This window comes from Antedon mediterranea, chromosome 10 (assembly GCF_964355755.1).
Source record: "Antedon mediterranea chromosome 10, ecAntMedi1.1, whole genome shotgun sequence".
Classification (NCBI taxonomy): Eukaryota; Metazoa; Echinodermata; class Crinoidea; order Comatulida; family Antedonidae; genus Antedon; species Antedon mediterranea.
The window spans coordinates 4,893,475-4,913,351 of NC_092679.1; the positions used below are offsets into that span (position 1 = coordinate 4,893,475).

Below are 19,877 nucleotides of genomic sequence, written 5' to 3' on the forward strand. Positions count from 1 at the left end.
TAAGCACTTTTTTATCAGTGGGGGATAGTTCAAATTACACAGTTAAATCTCTATTCTTTTGTAAATAGAGAGGCATTTTAAAAAGCTATGAAAAATAAACGGTGTGGTAAAAAATGTTATCAGATGACTAAATATAGGTAATATAACTTGAATTTTACATTTCTGGTATTTTTATTCAACTTTAGATTTTTATTTTCATGCTATAGCAAAAATTATCCACCTTATATCCACCATCTTTTTTCACCTTCTATGGAGTCGCCAGACATGTTATTACATTAGGTTAAACTACCTAACTACTGAAAAAGTGTCTTTCTGGTTTTTATGGCAGAATTTTGCCAATTTTGTATTTGACTATATTAAGGAAAATTCATGTTTTTTCGTCTTGATTTCTGTTACAAATATTTGATTTATGTACAATTAACCAGATATTATATTTAAAATTCATGCCTGTACCAGAGCTTTAACGTGCACACAAGCCATGTTGCCAACACGTGGCCAACGGCTTAACATCTAATAGACGGATGCTATGCGCTATTCAACCCACCAGTGCGAACACACCGAGAGCGACGATGGGATTTGAACCGTGGACCAAAAGAAACCTACTTGGCACAGTTTTTCCAACTGCACGCTATATGCTGGTCTCGGCCATGATTTAACCATGTTTGGGCCAACTTACGAGTCGCGCTAAACTGTTTCAAGTCGACTTTACCTGACCGACACTGTTAATCTACTTATTCGGGATTGACCAATAACAATGCCAGAATTAAGTAAAACAATTTACTGTTTGTAATTGTATAATGTATGTTGTCCACTTTAGTGCTTGAAACGTATCAACAATATAATTATTGTCCCCCGTGAAAAAAAAAAAGTTTCAAATTTTCTTGTTGAATATGCCATTTTGATGTTCCATCTGCCATTTTGATGTTCCATCTAAATTATAATAGTTATTATAGTATTCACTTTGACCAAAATCGAAAAAAAAATTGTTGGAAAACTGTAATTAAAGCAAAAAATAGTCAAATATGGCTGCCATATGGATATTTGGTTGAATTTTACCGTTTCTTTTGTATTTTTGTTGAGTGAAAACATTTTTTTTTCTGCGGAAATGAACTTTATTAAACTATTCAAGATCGGATTTGATTAATCTTCGTGTTTTTGGGGACATTTCATCTTTAAAGATATATTGTTCACCTAACAATAATTTTTTTAAATGTTGTTGAATATGCCATTTTAATGTCACATAATTGTCATCCACTTTGATCAAAAACTGGACCGAAATTATTTTCAAAAATGTAATTTAAAGCAAAAAATACCATTGAAAGAATTATTTTGTTTATTTTTGTCTACAGTGAATAACATTATTAAAACTACAAATAAACTATTCAAAGTCTGATTTTATTAATCTTTATTTTGTATGTTTTTGGGGACACAATACATCTTTAATGACTAAAAAACTGTTCTGATGAGCCGGGAACTATTACAGTATCATATTAAAATTATTAAATTATATAAATCTGAACGACTGCAATAGGTCGGGATCAGAGAGGTCAAAATGCGTAATTAACTTTTTTCAATTAAGATTTTATAGTTGTTGATTATAGGGTAATGAATATTTGATGAATACAAGTCGTTTATATTTCTCGTGTTTTTATTACTGTAGCTCAACCACCATTGTGATCACCTTGTTAGGAGCCTTTTGTGTTACATTGTCAAACTTGTTACTCATATACAATAAAAACACAACTCAACTCGGTGAACTCCAAACCTGAATGAAGGGATGTTCTCTTGAAAAGGTTCAATGGACCGAATTCCATATCTCCTTTGATTTGTGTTTAGAAACCAATGCTCCATTCAGCAAAAGCGGCCATGTAAATCGACACCCTATTTTTATGTAAATTTTCACAAGAATAACTAAGAATGAGGGAAACTGAATAGGTGCGATTATTTGGACTTTCAAAAATTATAACTGATGTTCAGCAGCACGGCTTCGTGACAAAGTATGCACGGCTTCGTGACAAGTGTCATATTGTATGTCACATTTTAAAAGGCAGAAAACAATGAGTTAGATCTACTGATGTTCGATGGAATATTTAAAAAATCCATTTGATTTTGCATTAAATATGCGTACAATATTAATACCGGGTTGAGATGAAACGCTTTCAAAAGTGATCATTCTGCGACAATCTCAGATTTTTATCAGATAGTCAACAAATCAGTTTTTTAGTCAATATGGGAAATTCGTGCTGTGTTGGACACCAACGGAAAGGTAAGAATTCATTTTTATAATTATAAAAAACAATAGTAAATATTTAGGATTCATTTAATCATATGTTTTGTTGTCGTTCTTTTAAATAACATAATATATAAGTTAATAAATTAGTACGTGTTTCTTTGCACGTCTACCAGGACGGAAGTTCTTTAATTACAATGAAATTCATATTTACACGTTTATGTAATTTTAAAAAAATCGATTGTCGATATTTTAGGTAATGCCATATTATGTGTACACGCGCACAACCTTGGGTAAACCATAGGTATTCACTATAATATCTGAATGGGTAAATCAGGTAGGCGTAAAACCCACGTTTTTAGAATCCAAATTCCCTTCGTTGCCTTTTTTTATGCAACAGTATTGTATTTATTTAGTCACTCCTTTTTAGTTATTTTTTACCAGGATTTCCTCTTTCGGTATGTTGTTTTTTTTTCTGTGATGTGTGGCACTTTCATGCAAGCAATGTGAACGTGGATTATACATTTTTTTTTGCGCAATATAGGCCTAAACAACTTTCGTTAACCTGTTCTCTAGTAAGTTGCCAACACTTTCACATAACATCACAAATTTGTTTTAGCACAATTCTTTAAGCATGGAGTTAGCTTAAAGCTAAGGTTATGACTAATGTGTTCTTTGATGGTCTATGAGAGACGCTTTTGTTCCGGTTCTATAAAGGGTGTACCTGTCAAGGGTGTAAACGTTTCCGATTGTTACAAAGACAATACGGTACCTTTATGATGATGGCATAACTAATGTCGGAATAGTAATTAGAATCACTTGTATTAGTAAAATATATTAGGGACGTCTATTTAGCCGATTGAAGACGTCGTGGTTGACGACACTCCTTGGGTGTGGGTCATGGAGGACGTCGTGGTTGACATCACTCCTTGGGTGGGTCATGGAGGACGTCGTCGTTGACGTCACTCCTATGGGGTGGAACATGGAGGACGTCGCGTGGTTGACGTTACTCCTGGGGTGGATCATGGCGGAGTTAATTTGGTGGATGGCAAAAACAAAATCTTTCCTTCGATTGGACCATCTTTCACTGATGTTTTTTGTTTACTTTTCTAGAGCATCAAAAGAAGCTTTTAGAAGCTGGTAAGAATGACAAGGACATCGGGAAAGGAGGAGGCAGTGATAACCCTGTTTACTTTGAAGATGGTAGGTATCTTTAATACACTTCAGTTGCTCGATCATGAGAGTAAAATGTATCCGCATGCGTGTCACCGTTTGTATTTCTTGATGATGGCGTTGCTGATTGTTGCTTGACAACATTTATTTTATTAGATTTATTATATAGATGGTTAACTTACGGTTTCCACTTCGACATCCCTAATAGGGTTTGATATGTGAAACAAAAAATTAAAAGAAATTTATTTCACTTGGGTATGGGGGTGTCAACATTTACCTACCCCATCCCCTAAGTGAGCTCGCGTGAGGGGTGGGGAACGGTTATTTTTTGGGGGTCAATGGTCAGTGACCTCAAATATCGTGTTTGGTCTCAAATGAAAGTAAATTTAGTTTCAAATACAAGAGTGGCATTTATTTGGTCTTGCTTCTGTAAAATGTTAATTTATACTGAGAGACAGCAGCACTGTTTATGCGACTTAAATCTATTCATCTTTATAATGGGCCTACTGTATGTTATGTAGAAACATGTTATCATTATGAATTATACTACAATACTGTCCTCGGAAATGTTACAAAAGTGCTAGTACATTAGTGCATGTACAAATAGCAGATGGTCTAGTGGTCATCAGATTCTACCTGTTCCATAAGATAATCAAATATATAATTGATGAATACAAATCTTGCAAGAGGCAACCCATCCATGCCCTAGATGTTTTTGAAGTTGAAGTAGACACCACTACCTACCAGAATCAAGTGACATTTTTTCACAGATTGGCATACTATTTGGCGTAAGTCAAGTGAACACACTGCAGTTCGCGATTGGTCAAATCACTTGCGTGCGCTTACGCCCTTGAGTGCGTCCGAGTGTGAACCAAGCTTTACTGTGACATAAGCTTTCAATCGTGACAACAATAATCTAATTTCGAAGAATGCACATTTTTTCGGAATGACGTATTGCGACGTATTGATATGTTATTTGTAGGCCTACTTTTATTTTAAAAGTACAGTTACTAGAATGATATAGGCCTACAATAATACAAAGCCTATAAAATGCTTGCCATTTTTTTGATATTTGTACTTTTAGATCTCGAATATTTGAACAAGCGGTAACTGTCACTATTTCTAGATTTACAATACATAACCAAACAATTGTATAAGTTTGATGACGCACTTGCGGTATATATTGTACATTCTTTAACGCGCCATTTATTATTTGTCCTATTCAATTTTTTAACTGATGTTGAGTTTTACAGCAGTAATTATCCACTATATCGTGCATTCTATTTTTTATTGATGAGTTTCTTTTAGTAAAACTTATTTCATAGCCTACGTAGTGCCAAATCGTATTTTGAACTATAGGACAAACAACCGGGCTAAACAAACATACCAATACACAACATAGTACAGTGTATTTCATAACCATTGTATCCCAATGCAAGCATAGCTTGCAATTAGTAGTCGCACTTACCGGACGTGAGGTACCGCTAGACCAACATAGGTTAACCCTAAAATTGACAAATGCAAACCATATAGATTATCAGTACTTTATCATTAAACACTCACACAAAGTCAAAGTGCAACCGATTTATATGTGTTTATAGTTGGTGTAAGTGTATTGAAAGACTAGTTGTGTCATGTTCAGACATAAGAAAACTTTAATATCTCCAAAAATTCCAAAATTACAAAACTTGTATAGATTCGCATAGAGCAGTAACGAGATATTGGACGGAGGGTAAGTTTAGTTTGTGCTATCAGCAGTATTAATATAAATTATATAATTATATTAATTTTGTAAAGTTTATATTATTCACTAAATCTGGTAAGTTACTGAACATTGGTGGTTAAATTTAAACCAGTGACATGAGCTTTGACAGTAAATTCACATCCAAACATACAGTGTTAGGCCTATTATACTTACTTGACACTTATACTAGAGACAAGTTTAGTTTGTGCTATCAACAGTAATAATATACATTATATAATTATATTATTTTTGTAAAGTTTATATCTTTCACTAAATCTGGTAAGTTACTGAACATTGGTGGTTAAAATTTAAACCAGTGACACGAGCTTTGACAGTAAATTCACATCCAAACATACAGTGTTAGGCCTATTATACTTACTTGACACTTATACTAGAGACAAGTTTAGTTTGTGCTATCAACAGTAATAATATACATTATATAATTATATTATGTTTGTAAAGTTTATATCATTCACTAAATCTGGTAAGTTACTGAACATTGGTGGTTAAAATTTAAACCAGTGACATGAGCTTTGACAGTAAATTCACATCCAAACATACAGTGTTAGGCCTATTATACTTACTTGACACTTTATACTAGAGACTAGTATACATTTGAAGTTATATAGTCCAGATAAAGTGGTATAACGCCTGCGATATGATTTGACATTTGCATTAACTGCATGAGTGATAACGTATTAGCTTATTTTGAATAGTGCTACCTGTTATGAAAAGTGTATAGAATAGTTGACAATTTGACATAACACCAGGATTTAATATTATTATTATTGTATAGATTAACCTTCAATAATATTAGGTTAGGTGAGTTTAGAAAGTGACATGCAACAAACCTCTCCCGAACGGTGGCAAAGTATGGAACAAATGTTTAGTAATGTTTGTAAACAGTTAATTATTCTTGTAATAAACTGTAACATTTATTCTTATTCTTGTTATTTAGAAAGGTTCTTTAAACTATGGAATGTTCACATCTGAAGAAACCCACATCTCTTCCTAACTTTTTGTCAAACTCACAAAATGTTTTGAAATACGGTCTATCAAAAATAAGTGTCTTTGTCATTACAGTGTTGCATTAGTCAGAAATTTCATTAAGAACAGTTAAATCATTACCAACAAAACAATTGTGTGTTATATTGTTGATTTTAACGGTCCATTAAGGATTTAGGCCCGTCGATAAGTTATGAAGGTGTGGTTACATGGCTGAACTAATTTGGTAGAAGTTCAGTTCGGTTGCTTAACCATAATCGTCATAACCATGATACCATAGGCTATACTGATTTGAGACCAATTATATCGATTATCGATCCACCAAATCGATCAACAAGAGATATTGGATTGATAATCTCATCTCTTAAAATTCTCCCATCTTTCCACGGTTCATGTTTCTACGTACACCTACACCATTTATTTATTGTTTGTCGTCAGATTTTCCTACATTCTTTCTTGCTTGTCCAGGTCGCCCGTTAAGCGCTATATTAGGCCTTTACACTGTAATTTACCAAATGCACTGCTAATTTTTTATTTTAACAACCAGAATTTTTTTCCCCAGAATGTTCTTTTGGTTCTAACTTACTCGGTGGTTAGGAAAACTTTGTACTCACAATAAGAAATGTTACGTTTCTTTTCTGTTAAAGTTTCGGTTTGTTCCTAAAATAATTTTATTGTGGGCTTTTATAAATTATATATTAAATAAAAAAGTACTACAGTATCATTAAATCGATGCAATTATATATGCCTATAAATCCTTATATCTAATAAAAAGACAAATACAACACTATTTTGTTATATATCAACATGTTCAGTCAGAGAACGTCTCGAAAGATTAGGCATTAGTTCTGTATAACACCATTATTAAACACGTACTTTTAATAATACTCTATTGTAACGATCAAGACAAGGATTTCAAGATAATTTCTGTAATACGATAATCATATTCTGTCTCGATACACGCCGAAGGGCATATCGGTTGAGTTAATAATTTCAATTACTTTCGAAAAACGAAACAAGGATTTGTGCCTTATAATCGTTCACCTGGAAATATTCAATTCATCTGTATATTTTTGCATTATTGTTGGTCTTTTAGGTAAACTCCTTTCTTCTTTCATAAATATTTACTCGCATACCGATTCGTTCAAACACCGTTGTTATCAATGCCTCAAACGGCTTTATTACTGTATTTATTATACTTGACCTCTAAAGAATCAAATGGTTGTAATCTATTTTTGATACCACTGAATTGTAACTAAACAGTACACGACAGATTACGTCGTAGAAAATGTTAACATTAATGTTATATTATTGATGAATGAAGAATATTTAATATTTTATATTCAACAAGGTATATTTATTATATATCAAAGAAATTATACAACCAACGAAAGGCTGAAATGAGTACAATTTACAGATATAAACACAATTATTGTACATTATATAAACATTAAAACAAACATGTAGCATGGTTGTTCTCATAGTTAATATATAACTTCAATTGTATTATATAAATGGGGACATGAAGTGACTGCTCGATATTGAATTAAAGAACTTGTCAATGTTTATTTTACAGAAAATGAGGCATATGCTTGGTTTTTAAGACGCTCACATCCCGGTAACAACGCAGAATTATTGAAAAACGCAATAACTATTAAGAAAAGGGTAAGTATACACCACAACTGTTCTTATTTTTTCTTCTGCATGCCTACCTCTCTTTACCGGTTGATTCCCAGAAAGATGCACAATTACGTAAGGACGTACGCGCAACGCAAGTCATTTTACCAATCACAAATGGTCTAATGCGAACTAAGCTTAAGTTAAAATGATAAATTCTTATAACGAAGTTACATTTGTATAGGCCTAGTCATGGAGAAAGATATAGTTATACATTCAAATTAAAGTCTTTGTTTTTACTTCACAGGATTCTTCGGCTGTTTTAACAAATGTTTCAAATCGTGGTACAACTAGCCACGAAGACGAACTCGTAGAAAAACATGTACTTTTAAATGAAGATCGAAGAAATTCGTCGCTTGGAGTACACATTGCAGGCAGCATAGAAAAAGGAATATTCGTCAAGCACGTTGTAGAGGGCAGTATTGCTGAAAATTCTCAAGTTATATTCCAAGGCAAGTATGAGGTTTCTGTGATAAAATAAAACTTAAGAAATAACACGATTGCGCTTCTGTATTCCAAAGTATGATGTACATTTCATGTACTTTTTTAGAGACATTGTTTTATAACAATTCATTATGATGTTCAGTTTATTGAACACTTTCCAGGCAATTCGTTTGGAAATTGCTGTCGAAAAGCTAATGGTTCCCACCAGGTCACGACGCAACGCAAATTATTTGACCAATCACTATGATAATTGTCAAGTTGCGCGCGCGTACATCCTTGTGTTGCGTCCTTTAGTGGAAACCAAGTACTGTAACAGATCATCCGAACTGTCCCAATGTTATTGATTAAATTATAGGGCCTACAAGCTTTAATATTACAGACAGTTATTAAATAACATTTTTTTGTTTTTATAGGTGATCAAATATTGAGTGCTACAATACATTTTGAGGAAATATCCTACCCAGATGCCCTCAGTATTCTACAACTATCGGCAAAATACAAATTTGAACTTCATCTACAAGGTTCACCAACACCACCAGCAACTGAATTCAATCAGCCACAAGCGTTTGAAACTATCCCAGAGCGTCCACTGGAGACGCCTATGATACCAGAACTGTTTGTAAATGCTGAAAGCCCATCAGAGTTACCTGAAGGAAATACGCTAAGACAGGCTAGCTCTTTACCGACTATCTATGAGCCTCAGTCTAAATTGAATAAACTTGTGCCTTTTGAAAGGACAACTTCATTACCAAAGTCTGTGGCAATAACTCACCATAAGCCTGCCAGTTCAATAGATAGTGGTGCTGTTTTTAATGACAATGACGCAGAAATTCAACTCGTGACATCTTCAATAAACTCAATAGTAGATTCTGATTCAGATGACGTCATTGACTTTTCAGAGCCAATAAATGCACTTAACCCTGACCTCACGCATTCACGTAACGAGTCCGATACACCAGGATCTATACAAAGCCTTTCAATTTTTGATTACAGAACTCCGTCGGTGTTAAGTAACGAATCAAGTGAAATAATATTACCTACAGAAAGTACATCTTCACTTGGATCAAATACTGAAATTAATTCTTTAACACCGACTGATCATTCAGCTACAGAAGAAGATATTGATACAATTGACGAATTACCTTTTGAACTCAGAGAACGAATATCTATTCCACGTAGCCAGAGAAGCTCAATCAATTCGTATATACCCGCTGATCTTGGTGATTTTGTTAGCGAATTCGAATTGGAAATGAGTTTGATTAGTTCAAATAACAGTGAAAATGAAGTGTTTTTTTCCAAATATAATGAAAGTCGTGAAGAAGTCGACGAAGATGCTGCAACCTTAAATTCTATAAAACTTGTTGATGAACAAAGCATTGATAAGAAAACAAACAATAGTGAAGATATAGGAGATCTTGCAGCTGCCATCCTCGATTGTAAATCCACTAATAATACAGATAAAGAAGACAAGAAACGTTACTCTTCCACTCCTATTTCGAAAGATACAGGAGTGAACAACGATAATGTTGTAAATAGTGGAAATGTATTATCAAATACTTCGAATAGCAATAAAGAAAAATATGCTTCCGACGATATGTTAGCTGATACAAACATAAGATCTTCTTTATTTGATGAAGTTAATGGTAATAACAAAGACAACATTGGACATGACAGTTCTGAAATCAAACACCCGGTGGACAAACCAAAAGCAAGGGTAACGTTTTCTCTAGACAGAAATACAGAGAAACATTATCCGAAAAAGAAATCTGGATTTGGATTTCATTTACCAAAGCTTGGTCGAAAACATTCGCCAAAGGATAAAATTAGAAAACAGACAGAAGAAACTGCAATGGCGGATAAAGCGACAGAGAATGTGGCGAGTGTAAGTGATGTCTTTGATGTTAAGACTTCTGGACTTGAGAATTTCAGTGAGGGCGTTGATACGCCAGATACAATTGTAACAAGTACAGTACAAACGGAGGCCAATGCGCCAACCACCGTTGTCAATACTGCAGAAGGAGAGGTTGTTGTAACTTTGCGTTCAAAAAAGAAAGATAGTTCTCTCACCAGAAAAGTAAGCAGTCTTCTTCGGAATTCGTTTGGAAGTCGACTCTCAAAAGCAGAGATTAATTCAGATAGCAGCTCTGACGAAGATGTCAATCCAGATGTTAAAATTGAAAATGAACCTGTTGAAGTAAAGAAAACTCATTCCTTAAACTTTTTAAAAAGAATGTCTAAAAATCTGGACGTGGAAGCTAGTGAAAGTATTCCTGTAAATAATAAGCAAGCGAAAGAAAGAAAGAAAGTAACTGTTGATAAACTTGACAGCAATATTCAAGAAAAAGATGTGGCAAGTGAACCCCATGGTGCGCATGTACTGGGGATGTCAGTTGACGACAACGAAGAAATGCAACAAAAGCTCGAATCTTTAAAAATAACAAAGTCTGGTAGTCTTGGTAGAGCACTGAATGTTTTTAAACCAAAACGTCAGACACGATTTGCTGCCGATATGTTTGATACTGACGAGGATTCTAAATCGTTACCTGGAACTCTACGAAAAAGCACAGGTGAGTTCCAAGCATTAGAAGCTGCCATATTGTCTGGTTCCATTGACGATATTCTATCACCGATTACAAATTTAGAAACCTATGAAGAAAATGAAAAGGCTGCCGTTGACGAAAACGTGGAATTAGACTTTAAAGAGAAACACGAACCAAGCGAACAGAATAAGTTTATTGACACAAATGAAACTGCGACGAGTGAACAAATATCATCTGAAAACACGTCTAATAGTAACATTGATACAGCCTTAGAAAATGATTTCGTACTTGCCATAGAAGACTCACAGGATTATAATACGGTCAACAAAACTGAGGATGAAATTGTTCATGATCTGGCCGTACACGCCATTGAATCAGCTATTGCTGAAACTAAAATTGATCATAAGAATAGAAGTTTTGAGTTAGGAGCGAAGGAAGAAATTACGGCTATGAAAGAACAGCACAGTATGTCAAGGATGGATTTCTTTGGAGTATCATACAGTGACCCTTCAAATGACCCAGTATCACCAAAGTCGGATGTCAATTCGAATGATCTGGAAGTTACAAGTGACTTTGAATTCGGTATACAAGCTGCAGGTGACAGTAAAGTTAAGCACAAAGAGGAAAGTAGGAATGATAACAGTAACACTAACAATAGTAATGACGGTTCTAGCAATAGCAGTAACGATGGTAACAGTGGTAGCAATAACGATAATAACCATGGTAGCAGTAACCATGGTAGCAGTAACGATAGTAACAGTGGTAGCAGTAACGATAGTAACAGTGGTAGCAGTAACGATGGAAACAGTAATAATAATAATAACAACAACAACAATAACAGCAAAGAAAAAGCGTCCAATGAAAACACGAACGACGAAGAGAAAGAAGAAGTCAAACCTCACAAAATTAAAAATAAGGATACCAACGTATTTAATTTAAATAATAATGCAAATGAGAATGAAAATACAACAGATGATACCAATGCTAGTGGTGCAACAAAACAGTCAAAGGGTAAAGACAAACAAAAGAAAGCGAAAAACAAACGAAAACCTGACGAAGGGAAATTGCCAATTCCAAGTAATCTTACATCTTCTAGTCCAGTTGATGATCAACCAGCAATTGTTTTGAAACAAGATGTAAAAAAACAGAAGAGAGGTGGATTTGGAAAGTTATTTGGAAGAAAAAAAAATAAACGCCCTCCTCCAATAGGCGAGAATGAAGAAGTACATCAGTTTACGTCTGAAGAAGCTGTTAGTTCATTTGAGGACACGGCAACCGGTGATGCATCTTCATCGGCGAGTGGCACTGATAGCATAGATTCTAGTTCAACTAAAATAGATGGGCAAAACAACGGTGGTAAATCAAATGGTAAAAAGAGAAGAGCTCCGAAACCACCAATAACGGAAGAAACACCGACTCCAACAACACCGGAGAAAAATGAAGATTCGCCATCTAAAGACAGACATATCTATTATAAACAACGATCATTGGATATGCCTGATAATGGCCAGCAAACACCAACAAAAACCTGCACCAAAACGTATACGCCACCAATACAGAAGAAAATATTAATGAAGAAATCATCAGCACCATTGCCACATGAAAGTGACATGACCAACTCGCATTCATTACCAAATCTAAGCAATATAAGCTGTTCTTCAGATCAGGGTGTATTTGATATGTCAGCTTCGATCCACAGTAATGAGGATAGATCTCTATCTGGCAGTGGATCGAATCTGTCGCAGCTTTCGGTTGAGGTAAAGAAACTTCCGCTTCCAAAAGGAGCGGCACCACCAAAACCAAAACGCCGCCAATCTTCAGATATTCATGACGATAATACAGCGGATGTGAGTGAAACTGATGTTATTACAACACCAATGTCGGACGTTTTCAGTGACAATGATTCGCTACTTTCGGAGATATCACGGTCACTTAGCTCGCCTGAAATGATGAGGTCTGACGTATTTGATAATGATGATACCAAAACAAATGACACAACATATCAAAAGGATAAGGAAACACCAAAAATAGATAAGAAAAGTGATGTTCCACCTGAGAAGAAGGATAACGATGGAGATACACGCGTTGAAGAAAGGAAGAAACAGACGATAAAACATGAAAACGACAAAACCGTTAAGTTAAATACCCCTCAAGTTAATACAAAGATAATTTCTCCAACTATAGAAGAGGAAAGTCAACCCGGACTTCAGACGTTTTTGCGTACAGGCCAGGCAACTAACGATGCCTTGAAATTTAAACAATCTACTGAAGTGAAAACATTGATGCAGAAGCTGTTAACGAGAGAGGATAAAGAATTAACTGAAAAGAAATCTGAAACCACTGAAAGCAAGTCCGTGAAAAAGAAGAAAGAAATAAAGTTGCAAAGAACATATGCCTTGGACAATGTAACCACACCATCGCCTTCAGAAACTGAGAAGAAATTAACGTTGGACAAGGACACGCCGCCTTCAAAAATACTTGGTACTTTACGGAGTTCTAGTCAGGAGATTGATATTGAAACTGATGCAGAACCTATTGAAGACAGCAAGCCTATAGTTAGTCCGACTGGTTCGAGGCTGAAGAAAAGGCTTTCTGCATCTCAACTTATATCTTTAGATGGAGATAGTAAACAACCTCGATCTAAGCCAAAAAGTCGTACGGTATCATTTGATGACACAACGGAAGTAATCCCGGATAACGGCTATATAGAAGAGCCTGAACGACCCGGAGAGCAAACAGATGAGAAAGTAGAAACAGTTACCAATACTAAAGCACAAGTTACATCTCATGAGCCCATGCAATTTCAAGAAACTCAGAAACCGAAAACAGATACAAAAGAGGATGATGCCAAACAAAACACTACAACAACTTTCAGATCGAAGAGGCCCGTAAGTCTGTATGATAAATATGCAGCAACACCACGAATAAAGAAATCAAATAGCAGTGTCGGTGCAGAAATTGTCTCACAAACGACGCAGGAAGAGTCGAAAGAAGAACTTAGTGAACTAGCATCGTTAAGTGTAGTGAAGTCATACGCCAGTATGTTTGGTCAATCGAAAGCAACATCGAAGTGGAAAAAAACTGCTGGTGTCGGATATTACAAAGATGTACAAAGCAAACCAGAATCTGAAGATCATGGTTTGAAGCACACTGATGAACTGGCACATGTTAAACTTAAATCTACAAATGTTTTACAGGCATTGATCAAAGAAGATATTCCTGACACTAAACCGACTGAAGTCACCTTACCATTATTGAAGCTGGACAAACAAAAACTTGAAACTCTTGAACCAAAGAAAACTCAAGCGACAGCAGTGAAAAAGACGGAAGTTAAAGAACCAGCCAAGACTACGACACAGCCATCATGGATGGATGCAGTGAAAGCAGCAAAGGCTGCACGTAAAGAAAAGGAGAAAGAAGGAAGACCTCAACCAGTTAAATGGAGCGACAGTGACATTCCAGACTTTTCCAGTCTTATCAATATTAGAAAGAACAAAGTACGATCAACCTATGGCGTACCAGATGAGGAGAATAACACAACAGTTTTCGACTCCACTGTCGACAAAAATACTACTGTACCAGTATCTAATGCAGAGAACGTTGATGTTATGGGACTGTTGGCTAGTAGAAAGAAAACCCGCCTTTCTACTTATGAAGAAACAGATGATGTTAAAAATCCGGAACAATTTATAAAACCAAAAAAGTCGTCGATAACTGAAGCAAGTCCGTCAAAGATAGATGTCAAAAATGATCATAGCAAAGAAGATAAATCAGAACCTATCGAAGAGGTATGTATTAAGGAAATCGATCAGAAAATAGAAAGCATAGCCAGTGCATCTAGTAGTGATACCGATAAGGACACTAACAATTGTTCTGATATCGCCTCTAGTCCCGTTTCGGACGACAGTTGTCCACAAACAAGACCAACACGCAGCTTGACAAACAGTACTATTTTAACAACAAGTGAAAAGAAAACTATAGATAATGTCAAACAAGAACTCACAGACTCAGCGAAACCGATGAGAAAACGATCAGATACAACTGGTGATGAAACCCCGTCTGTTTTTGCTGTAATTAAAAACAGACTGAATGAAATAAGCCTTAGTAATAGTGATGACAGGGAGGAAAAACTTAGGAAGATTCGTGAACGAACACAATTAATATTAGCTGGATTCAATTCGAAAAAAGATAAAGACCAACAAGAGAAGTCGTCAGCAGACGACTCCGTCATTAAGAGAGAAACGCTTTCACAAGAACAGAAACAACGGAGAAAGACTATACAATCAGTACCTATGTCTATACAATCTGAACTGCAGATGAGAGATATAAATGTCAGTAGTACAGCCAGTGAAGATACACTGGAACCTGACAGTGAATCGCAGCAAGAATTTCAATTAAAAGAAATTACTCCGGAAAAGAAGGTGAATCGTAAGAAAATGTTGAAATCGTATGCTCAGCAAAAAATACTACAAATCGAGACTTCAGGAAATGACGCTTCAGATGAGGATGACTCTGTTGTTGAAGTTGAAAGGTCAACTAAATCCTCAACACCACAACGATCATCGTCAATTAAGGCGCGCGATAGAAACAGCGCGCGCAGTATAACTTCAAACGATTATTATAGAGTTGCTGAATCAAGAAGTAGTGGGTATAACTCTTTCTCTGATATCGGAAGCCCAACTTATACTAGTAGTTCGATAGAATACGAAGAAGAAAAACGCGATAGTACAATACGAAGAATAAAATCAATGACACACGATGAGCTTCAAAACTTTGTGTTGAAACAACAAAGAGAAATGCAAGAACTGCGAAGAGAAATTAAAGAATCGGCAAAAAAGAAACCAGAACCGGAAATTTCAAATTCGATTGAAGCATCAAGTTCTAAATCTGAAACGAGGTCTAGGGAATCATCTGTATCACAGCAACCTCAAATGCCTATGATGTTTATTCCACCGGGAATGTTTATGATGCCGGGAATGTTTCAACAACCAGGAATAGCAAATCAAATGACGCAACAACAACCAATCATGCCACAACCGCATTCAACCATGATGCATCAACCAACTACCATAACACAACCACACGCAATGCCTACAGGTTCTATGCAACCAGCAACTGGAATGCCATCGCAACCAGGTCTTGGTATGATGCCGCAGATGGTATCAGGGATGGTACAGCAACCACAGCTTCAGGGAATGGCAGATCCTGCGATGATGCCTCTTCTATACCAACAGCAGCAAATGATGCAGTATCTTTTGCAGACCAATCAAACTGGTGGTGTTCCAGCTGCTACTAGTAAACAGACGATTCAGGGAGTAGGCGGCTATTTACAGAATGAACAGACTGCTACTGAACCCGTTCCTAATACTACATTTAAACACGTTTAGAAAATGTCGATGTGTCTAACTACACTGTGTGTTTAACACTTTAATGTGAAGCAAATAATGTTGAAATATCTTATATTTCCATGGAGTTTGTGATCGAAGTAAAGAACTTGTGTATTTGTAATACCGAATGTTTATAGGATTATAAATCCTTCATTATTTCAGTAAAATTACCCCGGCGTCAAATATTGGTTTATGCTTTACACAGGGTAAAATAGTCTACCTCATTAAGCAATAATTATTTAAACTTTTGATTTTGACGATTTTATTTACTAAAGGCCTGTTCACACCAGACGTGTGCGCCACCGGTAAAACTATTATGATGCCCGTATGTTTCTCATCTAAACGTGCGAGTAAGGTTTTTTTCTGTAATATTCAGATATGAAATCTTTTATAAAAGTTGGAAGCTGTATTTTTGTATTAAATATGTGATTTAACCAAATATTATTAATAATCAGATTATTTTTTTGTAATGAATAATGCTGAAATAGGCATAGATGTATGGACATCAATAGAGGTATATTATAATCAGTTTTCAAAATGATAAAGGAATAATTTCGAATGAGTCAAATTATTCTACTACCGTATATATTCGATTGAACTCAGATGACCTTTAGTTATATCTATATATTTTCACGTTATAGAAAACGTTTTTTTTTTACGTTTATGAAAAATCATAGTTATCAATATAATATCTATGGTATTTACGTATTGGCAACGTTTTGGAAACCGGATATTTTTTATATTATTATTATTATTAGGCTAAGCTTGTCATTGAAAAAAAAACCCATGAGAATTTAAATTATATATTTGTTTTATATATGTATATTATTTGAATATTATTTAATTGTCTGAACTGACACAGTAATTCAAGTCAAGAAAAGTCTTTCTATGCCGCTTAATACCGTAGTCTCACGCGTAACATCAACAGAAAGATAAATTATTCATTATTTTCGTTAGGAGACAGTACAGTCCGTAATAACCCCTTTCAGCATTATAATTACCCTTTGAAATAAATAGTGTAGCATTATATAATAATAATACAGGAAACTATGTATATTTTGTATAGAATGTAAATGCTTTTTATGCATTTATTTTTAGATAGTAAAAATAATATACAGTACGTTAAATTTCAAACCAATATCGATAAAGTACATAATTATATTGATATATATTTTTGGTAATTGCTTTTGCTAGCAAGGTTGTATTTTCATAATGTAATAATGTATAATTAAAAAGCCATGAATTATACCACTCTTCGCTGAATATTGAATTAGTTCGGGTGCATTGAAAGGCTGAATTTATTTTAGTATTTATTTATTTATTTTGTTTATATTTTATTCTACAGCTCACTATGTTGGTTGGTCGGTTGGTCGGTCGGTAAACACTAACTCAGATTTGAGCACGCGACTATGGTCTTAAATCTTTGTTCTTCACTCATATCACATTGTGATATTTATTTATCACCTTTTGAAACTTAAAATTAGGCCTACCTTAATTTCTGAGGAATAATGTCAGAGTATCCATTTTGTTGGAGACATCTGATAGGTAGGAAAGATAATGTAAATTCTCGTTATTAAATTTAAAAACAATGTTCGCTTTTAATTGAGGGTTTGAACGTGTTCAGTGTAAGTGTCGCGTTTGGTCTGATTGGTTGAACGCGGTTTGTCTGAGTGTTTCAACGTGTTCGGTGTGAGTGTTTGAACGCGTTCTGTCCGAGTGTTTAACGCGTTTGGTCTGAATGTTTTAACGCGTTTCTTCCGAGTGTTTAACGCGTTTGGTCTGTTTGTTTGAACGCGTTTGGTCTGAGTGTTTAACGTGTTTTATCTGAGTGTCTGAACGCGTTTGGTCTGAGTGTTTTAACGCATTTGGTCCGAGTTTTCAACGTGTTTGGTCTGATTGTTTGAACGCGTTTGGTCTGAGTGTTTAACGCGTTTGGGTTGTGTGTTTAAACACGTGCGTTATGTCATTGACATTTTGTTCTCGTTTTTCGTCCTTGATAGATCAATATTAGTTTTTTAATATCATCCATAAAATGATAATGGATATTAAAATTGTAACTAGATTATACACATCACATTTTATAGTCCTACTAGTTATAATGAAATCTTGTTTTATAATGGTTTTAGAGTAATTATAAGTGCGCATTCTTGCGTTTTGTCTGAATATTTAAACGCATACGTCGTGTCATCATCATAATTTTCCAGTATAAAGCGATAATATATTTTGAAATGACAACGATACTAAATACTGTATTACTGGTTTGCATATTACAGTTTACCCTTAGACACAATAGCAGAATTAATTAATTTCACAGTAGACCTACCTGCGTCTGTGCAGGTGTACAGGGACCTTTTTGTGACGAGCGAAGAAGCATCAAATGATGCGAACATGTTATGTTCATATAGGCCTAGAACATAACGATAAACATGCATTTGAGAAGTAAGTTAATATACTCCGTCTCTGAATGACACAACATACGTTCAATGCTATGTCTGCTGCTGACAGACGGTATGTAAGAATTTAATGACTTTTTGGAACATAGGCCAAATATTTCAGTTGTTTGATATAATGTAAACGAACGTTAAAACATAAATTGAATATATCACATACATATGTATGTTTCACATTCAAGACGTATTTTCTTCCTACATCAACTAAATTATAAAAAAAAACACTCATATTTTGTCACTGATAAAATATACTTTGAATTTGTTCACTGAGCGGCGACAAAAATATGACGTATAATAACCTAATGCATTTTGAATTTTAAAATGTCATTCTAAAGTGTAACCTATTAAGATTTTTGAAATGCTATAGCAGTATTATTCATAATTGCACATTAGGAATTCGCTGTTTCTGGTTGCACACATAAAACACCTTCGATCCTCCTTAGAGCATTAATCTTTTCGTATTGATGGAGGAAGCGTAAAAGATTATACATCTTGCCTAATGCAATTTCACCATTTAAGCATCGTAATTTTAAAACACATTTGTTGGGTTTTTCACCTTGGAATTTTTAAAAAAACATTGCCAGTACTGTATTGTTACTTCATAATCGATTCTTTACTGTACCGTATTCTCTATCGTTAAACATCTTCAATTTCGTAGAGATATGAATAGGCCTATGCAAATTTATTTTCTCCATAGTAACACTCTACCTTAGTAATTATATTATTATATATACATGATGATTTTAATTTCATATTGTCATATATTACTCTTTGGAGGTCATACGGTCATGTTTGTATGGCTCTTCAATTTAAATTTAATTAATTATTTATTCATACAATTTGTTCTTACTGGTTATAGGCCTAATAACCAGACTATAATTACTATATGCAATAATCTTTAGAAATTGATTATTCAATCAAGCAAATAGACATGTTACGCGTCTCCTCTTAATTAACACGTCTAGATATAAACACGTACGTATTTTACTAACATATAATGTTACGCGTGTTCCCTTAATTAACGCGTCTAGATATAAACACGTACGTATTTTACTAACATGTCATGTTACCCGTGTCCCCTTAATTAACGCATCTAGATATAAACACGTACGTATTTTACTAAGATATAATGTTACGCGTGTCCCCTTAATTAACGCGTATAGATATAAACACGTACGTATTTTACTAACATGTCATGTTACGCGTGTCCCCTTAATTAACGCGTCT

General features: G+C 34.7%; 1 protein-coding gene across 1 annotated transcript; it reads left to right on the forward strand.

Annotated features, from left to right (window-relative positions):
* The first annotated feature begins 1,870 nt into the window (after positions 1-1,870).
* LOC140059873 (uncharacterized) lies at positions 1,871-17,741 on the forward strand. The gene is made up of 5 exons (XM_072105838.1): positions 1,871-2,266; positions 3,344-3,433; positions 7,729-7,817; positions 8,077-8,281; positions 8,687-17,741. The coding sequence occupies exons 1-5, from the start codon at positions 2,230-2,232 to the stop codon at positions 16,198-16,200; spliced, it is 7,935 nt and encodes a 2,644-aa protein (XP_071961939.1). The 5' UTR covers positions 1,871-2,229; the 3' UTR covers positions 16,201-17,741.
* The last annotated feature ends 2,136 nt before the right edge of the window (positions 17,742-19,877 follow it).